The sequence below is a fragment of the Athene cunicularia genome, assembly GCF_003259725.1.
Source record: "Athene cunicularia isolate RWA chromosome 5 unlocalized genomic scaffold, athCun1 chr5_part1, whole genome shotgun sequence".
Lineage (NCBI taxonomy): Eukaryota > Metazoa > Chordata > Aves > Strigiformes > Strigidae > Athene > Athene cunicularia.
Window position 1 is genome coordinate 33,408,289 of NW_020799101.1, and position 9,007 is coordinate 33,417,295.

The following is a 9,007-nucleotide window of genomic DNA, read 5'->3' on the forward strand; positions in this document are numbered from 1 at the left end:
GCCCCCCCCCCCTCCCCCCCCATCCCAGATGCAGAAGAAACAAGCAAGGCAGGCAACAGGCAAACGTGAGTCCTTACGATGAAGGGAGTTGTGACAAGTGAGGTGGGGGAAGAGCAATGGGGTAGAGGAGGCTAGCACAGCTGCAGTGCAGAGGAGGACACAAAGGCTCTACCTGCAGGCCGGATTCCCATGTGCTGCTGACCATCCAATACAAAGCTTCCCATCGGCTGACCCTCTGGACTATACGCTGCTCCTTGGCTCACTGAAGGATCAAGAAGAAAACCTGATTGTAGTCAATCGTGGACACAGAGGAGAAAGAAGAGAAGACATACCAAACAATCAGCAATTGTTCCAGCTTCAGCACTGAAACGCTATATACAATATCTTGGCTGTCACTTTAAACTCAGGTTGTGCTTTTTATGAGCTGATTATGTTACCAGGACTTTAGAATAAAAATGCTATAGGGGGGTCCAATAAACAAGTTTGTCAAGTCAGTTCACTTGCTTAGGATCTGTTTCTTTACTTACCTTTAATGCAAAACAGTGGAAGCCCGTTGCAGTGCTATGTGGTTTTTTCCAATGAAGTAAGTACCTATTCTATTCCCCTCTAATTACATGAAGGTGCGAATCTGGCATCTGTGATACAGGGTACTTATGGTGAAACTTAATAAAACGCATAAAACCACTCTCACCTACTCTAGAACAAGTAGGGAAATTCTGGACACGGCTTTTCCTATTTACATATACACTTTGTATTTGGCTTAATGTTTGCCGTGGCTAGCTGTGTTAGTGTTTTCCCCCTTTTTCACCTGTTAATGAAAAAGAAATTTAATGCTACATGGGAAGAGTTTCCCAAAGGATTAATAACCTTTTCAAAAACCTTTAAAGTGAAGCAGCAGGCGAAATCACCATCAAGTTAAAGCCCTTGTTAGTGACAACAGTCATCACCACATGGAGAACAGTTTTATCCCATAACCTCATGGCAGGAAACCACAACTCCCTAGTATGCTGAGGAAATGCATATTACAAAGTGGAATGATTAACACGACACCAGTTGTTGTGTAAAGAGTTACGTATTCCAAGTGCTTTAAAAGAAATGTAGAAAAGGTATTGTTAGAAAAATCATATGTTTTACTGGGAACATATCTGGTGCATTCTTAAACAAAAGTAATAATCTTTTAATATTTTCTGGCAGTATGGTACCATGTCGCATTAGTAGCATATTGTGAATAGTCAAAGCAAATGAATGGATACAATGAGTTTTACAGCTCGCCTTCCAGAAGTGAAAGCAATGCATACACCAAGGAGTTGTGGGTAGCAAGAAAATGAGATTGTCCTGCTGATTGGATGCAGACAAGCAATGAGTAATTCAAGAGCTCACAGTCAAACAAACTGCTTGTGGCACTACTACTTGTACCCAATTACCAATTCAGAGAGAAAATAAAAAGCAGTTTCAGTAGAGTCAGGGTGGGAAATCTCCAATTAGCACCAATTAGCGAAGTTGCTTCCTACAGCAGAATTCTGGGGACATAAGAAAAAAAAAAAATATCTCCCAGAATGCCTGGCTGGAGCACTTATTTACCAGGTGATGGGACTCCTGAAGAATAACTTGATGAGGATTTGCGCCTGTGGGACTTGAATACAGATACTACTTGGAACTTGCCTGCTCGATTTGACTGGTCAATCATAGGCTGTACTATTCTTCTTCTGGCATTAATAAACCTGCAACAGAATACAAAGAATAGAAGTCCTTTCATCAGCTTGCTTCTGTGTTTTGAGAACACCTCTGCTTTAAAACTGACAGGATTTTAGCGTGGTGCGGCAACGTGTTTTGCTTCGCATTGCTTTTTTATAAGAGTATAATTTCACTTTAAAGGATTTTCCTCTAAGTGATCAGAAATTGTAACCAGTAACATGCTTATCTTACTAGCCAGTTTAAAGCTGGATTTGCCAGAAGGCTTTGAACAAGAAAATGTGACTGAAAACTTGTGTTAAAAGATAATTGTTGCTTTAACTTCTTCGAGCGGCTCAGAACCTGGTTAAAGTTCACAGGCTGGGATACTTTTTTTTCCCCTTTCCATCCTAGGGATCCAGCTACCCTTGCAGCTGGCCATAAATGAGGACCAGGCTTTGCCACTCTGTGCTTTCACAAGGTATCGTTAGGTCAGCAAAGCCATCAATTAGGCTGTCTGAAGTTTTATCACCAGCGCAGCGGCAATAAGTGCCGGCCCAGAAAGACTTCTGCTCTTCTGCAACTCCTGCGGTTGGCGCCTGTAAAGGCGGGGGTCGTTTGGAGGTCAGTGCCAGCTGGGGCCGACCTCTGCGGCCGAGCGGGGACACCCCGCGCAAGGCGACCGCCCGCCCTAAACTCAGGCACTTTTCAACTCCTTAGAAAGCCCCAGCCGCAGGTACATGTGGTTAATATTAGGCCCAAAATAACCTTTTTTTTTTTTTTTTTTTTTTTTTTTTATCTCAAACCGGGGCGGTTGCCGAGGCTTTTGAGCGCTGGTAAAGGCAGTTAGTTGGCTGCAGAGCCTGGATTTAATTTTGCTGTAATCCAAAAATAAGTGCTTGCGTATTTCTTATTAGCTTAATGCGCAGCGATCCACATCAGCATAGGCTAAGCCAAATTAATTTCCCTCAAATAATTTAAAAATTTGCCTATTCACAGCGTTTCTTTCAAAATGGGCAATTTTCTATCACTCAGGAGCCACGCTTGTTTTTGTCCCCCCTCTTTGTGTTTGAGAACACTTTGGAGCCTTTGCGCAGGTTTTGTGTGCTATTTCACAGCTCAGGCTTTCGGCTGGTGACCCTTAAGGAGTGTTAATGAAGTCGAATACTAGTGTTTAATCCTCTTCAGAAATACTAACATGCCCATCACCCAAAACAGCTTCCAATAATTGCCATTGGGCCCGATCCAACGCCTAGCAAAGTCTTTCAGTCAGTTAACTGAAAACTAAGTTCATCTGCTCATTTAGTAAATTGCTAGCCTTTATGTAGCATCAACTCTGCAAGGCCTTTTGTCATGCTTCCCTCCCTCCCTCCCTCCCTCTCTCCCTCCAGCCCCCCGGTTAAATTCCTCCGCAGATAAAAAAAGACACCGGCACACCTTTGAGTGCATCTTCCATAATCACAGTTCTGGAAATTTCATTAGACAGATGCATAAATGCTACAAGTAACACTAAAGGGCTCTTTTGCATCTCTCTGTTTACATCCAAAAGACATTCTTTATTCTTTAGGAAAAGTATAATTCAGTTGTCAGAAATGTCATCCTGCCTCAGAATTAGTCATGACTTCAGGTATTAAAATAAAAACTCAGACACAGTCGATGTACTTGTTTATTCCTTTCTAACTGCGGCATAGTGAAGGTATCTCCTACCCCAGCGCTGTGCTTTCGAGGCGGATTTCCATCCTCAAAGACAAAGGTCCCTGATATAGGTCTTAATTCGCTGAGCTACTTTCCAGTAACGTTACCATGCTGACCAAATGGAGCCTGACCTGAACCTCCTCCATCCTGCGTGCCTTTTATCAGCTAAAGTTAAGGCCAATAGAGATTAACAGGAAAGCCTGATAAGACTGTTTTCTCTTCTTCTATGAGCTTCTAATGGTGTATACAGATGGCAAGGTTTTAAAGAATGGAATGAACGCTTATTTAGGCCTGTAAAAAATCACAGACAACAGAAACACCCCCACACACGCACACACTTTCCGTCTTACTAACCCCTTTTCTTCAATCAGGCCACTCTTCAGGGAAACCAAATTGCTTTTTCGTTTTTTATTTAAACCCCAACCACTTTTATTATTTACATCTGGTGGTCCCCTTATTTATGTCCCTCTCCACTTCCCTGCGCATACACCCCAGCTCACAGGGCTGCGAAGCATTATGGGCCTTGGCTCTCAGCGGGAGAACTCGACACTGTCTTCAAACAAATAATTAAGGGGAAGGTTAAAGGTTCACTCAGAGGTCATATCTTTGGATACTCCTCAGAAAGTTTACATTAGTAAGAAATGGGTGCCCTCTGAAGTGTTCTTTCAATGGGCTCGCACAACAAGGCAGAGCATTAAGAAAATTTTAAGTCCTGAAGGGTTTCAGGTGACAACTTCTTTACCTCTGTGAGCATGCAGATTGGGATACTCCACTCCAGCCTTACATATTCGACAGCCACCACAGAGTAAGCCTTTTGGGACGGGTGTTGAAAACCCAGTCTTGCCCAGCCATTCACTCTCAGAAGAGCTTGGCCTTATTTTATTCCGCTGATGTGAATAAAGCCAGCCTTTCACTGTGAACTCCACACAGAGGCAATGCACTAGTTGTTTTGGAAATGGGAGTTAAAGCCCTAATAGTGAGTCCCCACATCTTTGTTTCCCTACAGAAAAAAATAGCAATAAAAGTGATCACATTTGTCCAGTAAAACTTGCAAAAAAATAGCACTGGGGCTTGATTCCTGATTTCATTATTTCTCCTTTTTTTTTTTTTTTCACATGTGCATAACTGCAGGTGCAAATGATGTCCTCTAGACCAGCAATACTTTGTCTGAAGAGAAGATACACTGTCATGTACTTAGAAAGTTATAGGAGCACAGAGGCTTCAGGCATCCAGATCAATTTGAAATTCCATTTCTACGGCTCCTGTGAAAAATCCTGTCCATAAATGGCATCAGTTATACCCACCGATGGGTATGACTGAAAAATTACATAGGAAATTATCTATATTTGCAAAATTGCAGGTGCAAAACAGGCATACATTTCAGGTGAAGCTAAAAATCAGATCCTAGTTTCACTATCAGTAGCTGCATCACATAATGCATCAGCACAACTGGTAGACAAGGGCACAGAATGCAGTGTTTGTAGATTATTTATTCTTTATACTGCCCCATAAATATGCACAGTGCATAATAGAGACATAGAAACCATAGCCCCTACCCTAGCCTTTACATTTTTTGAGAGTTATCTTTTTAATCCCTTAGGGAGCCAGTTCCAAGGCCAAAATAAAGCAAAATACAGCCCTTTGCGCTTCAGTTCGTGTGTTGCAGAAACACTGTGATGTTATTTTGGCATAAATATCTTCAAAAGGCATTAAGAGACAGGTGAAAAAAGAGAACACCAATGCCAGTATTTCTACCACTATTTGGAACCCTGTAAAAGAATTCACAGCTCTGCTCCTGGAACTAATTGCCTGCCTTGTTCATACCCTTCACCCAGAGGCCACAGACTGAATGGCCTGAAAAGATGAGTAAAATCTATCCCCAAGACATGGATTTCTTTGTTACTCTTCTATTAATAGTAATTCTTATTATTTGGATGACAGCAGCAGTTAGAGGACCCAATAAAGCTCAGTCTTACTCCACGCCATGCTGCACAAGCACACTGTCCAAGAGAACTCAGGTTCTGAACAGATTTCCAGGCAAAGCCTGGGGGAGAGGAGAGACGCCTTCCCCCTGCTTGCAAAGGGAATGGAGACAGAAGGAGATTAAGTGACAAGGCCAAAGTCATACAAGAGATCTTTGGCAGAGCCACACACCCAACATAGATTTCCTCAGTCCTCTTTCAGCGCTCCTACAATCTGCTATCCATATGCTATCTTTCCTTTGTTCCCCAGCTTAGCAGTCAGGCACACTGGCAGGGGACTGCAAAGAGAGCTCACATTGCCACTGTTTGTGCCTTACCTGCTGTGTAGATAAAGAGGGGTCATCAGCCTCCAGGGCTGTGAGGCGATACCTTCACAAACTCTACATTCATATGGTGCTCGGTCCTCATTCCAGAATGATAAATGAGGTGTGTAATGTTGAGAAATACATGTCATTGACACAGTGTATTTAATGAAAATCTCACTTCTAGCATTTTGCAAATGACAGATTACTGACCTCGTTTATTCAAACAATAGCCATTTGAATCAAAGGAAGGGTTTTTGCATCTTGTGTTTTTCTTTAATTGCTACCTAAAGCAGCTACATGTATTTCCTATAGCCAGAGTCTGTCTTTCTCACACAAGTAGTTCCAGTAACTTTTGCGGGACAATTTATGAAAGCACAATGAACAACATTTGGTTCAAAATGCACAACAATATGGACTTTGAAAAGAAGTAATTTCATTTTTATCTGCCTCCAGCAAAAAACAGTAGAGCAGTAAAGGTATACTAGCGAATATGCAGTGTAGTCTGGTGATTTGGTAGCCCTAGTCCTAATTGGTTCCTACCATTGCTAATTAGCATGACAATATAATCTAAATATATGCATTTAATTGCATCTCTTCAAATACAGCCTTGGTTTTCTTTGTCCAAAATAAACACGTATTCTGTATTTTATAGGAAGTCCTGTAATTAATCTCCTTTATATATTTATCATATTTTATCTTGTCATATCAAATGATGTTAAACTCATATTTATATACTACATTTTATTTTTATAATAAATAATGTTTAGACAAAATCACAGAGAGATATTTCTGCAAAGTGCAGAAGAATAATTAGCAAATAGAGATCTCATAGTCTGATTGTTCAGATCTGGCACGTTCAAAAAGAATTTTGTTGTTGTTTCCACTGTCTTTTTTATACATACTGTACATGTATGTCAAAACACTGTGACCACTCCATAACTGAATATGAGTTCTTGAACTGTTAGTGGCGGTACTGATTTGTAATCTGCATCAGAAACATCTCCAGTTTTAGTTTATGGCTACCATGGAAAACTCACTTTAAGTACATAGGGTCACAACAGGTCTTGTTTCAGAAGGGTAAAGTGCATGAAAGCTTAGGAAGCTACAATTCACCCCCATCTTGGGGTCTAATGTGAACTCAGACAGAGAGTGGCATTTAACTCCAGCCACTAGTCTGTATGTCCAATATCTTCTGTGAGATGAGCTGGTGCAAAACTGAACCAGTCCCCTGCAGCAGAGTCTGAGAAACTTCTGAGAAACTGAGGAACACCTTGGAGCCACCACATACAACTCAACTTTTTTTTTTCAGTATCAGCCTTCAATCTGGATTTCCACTTAAAATATCCATCCCAGAAAATGAGGTGTTAAAATATTGCATTCTTTTAACAAGCCAGCCACTGCATAAATGGGTTCTCAATTCTTTATGTGAAAAACAGAAAAATAAACAAATTTGTGAGAGGAATTGACAATCAGTTCTCTAAAACAACTAATGACAAAGTTTTGACTCAATTCAGATTTTATCCCAAGAAGACACTTCTGCTCTTTCGCTTGAAAAGAACAGAGATACTGAACGGTCACAGGCTTAGTCATAAAAATAATAAAAATAACAACAATATCAACAATGGTGTAGGGTTACAATTGTTTATTTTCTGGTATTTGAATATAAAGCCTAATTTTCAAAACTTTAGGTACCTGGAGGAACACTCTAGCAAGATTTTTCAAAAACCTGCATAATCTAGATGAGAAGCTTGGCTGTTATTAAACCTAGGTAAATGGGAGCTGAGCTTGATAAATAAATGAGGTTTAAGCACCTGTTTGAATGTTTTACTAAGAGCCTAAGAATGCATTCTAAAAAAATAATCCAAATGTTTTCACCTTGCATAGGAAAATAAATTTTTGCCTAAATGGTATTTCAGTATTTGGATTATGAACATGTCAGTGTTTAGCTCAAGAGTATATACTACAAGGATCCCTTGTTGCCCAAGAATGCCCTAATTTGGATGGGAAAATAGCCAATAAAATATTATATCTAAGTCACAGAAAATGTTTTTGTAAGTAACATAGAAAATTACTTCTTTCCCAGGCTGAAAGAATAATTTCAAAAGTCTTGAACAGATCAGAGCAGTCTGAAAGAATGCATTAGAAAAGACTAATTTGCAGAAACACTTTTATCAATGTACAACTCCCCTTGCTTTTACAGCAGTCTTTGTCTATCACCCAAACTTTTATCTGAGCAAGTAAAATCTAGTTATCTTAGTTTATTTAACTTCTCCCTCCAGTATGTACTCTAAACTGACAGAAATAGGTTTAGGCATCCTTCTGTATGTGTGTGTACAGAAATAGTTGAAAAAGTCCTTGTTTATGCTTCATTGAATCTATGCCGCACCTGGTTACCAAGTCTTGTTTGCAGCATTTCTTATAGGAAATTTAAAAGGCTGAGTTAGTTACCTGGAAATGAGCCATCTAAATAAGGCTTCCCTAAGTCATGAATATTGAGAAATGGAGTTGCTTTCACGATTGGTTTTGAGAGGAAGAGAGGGATGGGCAGGTTTATTCCCTGACAAAACATCACATAGTTTTGGACAGCCCTGTTAGAGAAGGGGGGTTTATGGGCTGTTTGACTTTCTTCAGCTAATTTGGACGTTTCACATCTGTCAAAGGTGTGATTCAGAGGCCCCAAATCAGCATCCATGTTTGGTGGAGAGAAGGTTCCAGAAGATGACAGAGAGCAACTAAGCTGGGTGCGTGAGGCAGCCCCAGGCAGGCACTAACCGTCCCAAAGACTTCTGCCACATCTTGCATGTTTGTGTTGGAGCTCCTAGAAATACGTTATGCCATTCAGAGCTGCCAATTGTTGGAAATCATGAATTTGCCCGTCCTGTAACTGTGAGACTGTCCTAAAAAATTTAAACAGGACTCTTCTCTGTGTTTACTTTGTGAATTTGTTAGTCATTGCGCCACATTTGTAAACTGCCCTTCTCAGCCACAGAATCTAGACACTCGCTTGAAAAGATTCTCACGTAACCACTGTCTCCCGGAGCTGGGACCTCGAGTTAACATGAAATAACTTGAGCCTTCTGATAAAATCATGAGAATTGGCAAGGCGGGCATCTATTCACCTCAAGAGAAAAATCCGTCTCGTTAAACACGTAACTCCCGGTTACCAGGTTACCCCTTGGGATTGTGGGGAAAGGATCTGGCTCTGCCAAGGCAGGGCCTGGTGCCTGTCACCGGGGGTGCCTGTCACCGGGGGTGCCTGTCACCGGGGGAGCCCGCACTGCGGCACAAGCCCCGCGGAGCTGCCCTGCCTTCGCTCCGGGGCCGGGGGCCTGTCCGCGGGGCCCTTGCCCCGCA

The 9,007-nt window shown here is 41.3% G+C and overlaps 1 protein-coding gene across 1 annotated transcript in view; it reads right to left on the bottom strand.

The window, feature by feature from the left end:
- Positions 1-9,007, bottom strand: part of MEIS2 (Meis homeobox 2) — a 167,118-nt gene that overhangs the window by 4,632 nt on the left and 153,479 nt on the right. Inside the window, exons 6-7 of the mRNA XM_026849304.1 lie at positions 1,663-1,721; positions 173-262 (exon numbers count right to left, since the gene is read on the bottom strand). Of these exons, the coding sequence (XP_026705105.1) occupies positions 173-262; positions 1,663-1,721 (149 nt within the window). The remainder of the gene's footprint in view (positions 1-172; positions 263-1,662; positions 1,722-9,007) is intronic.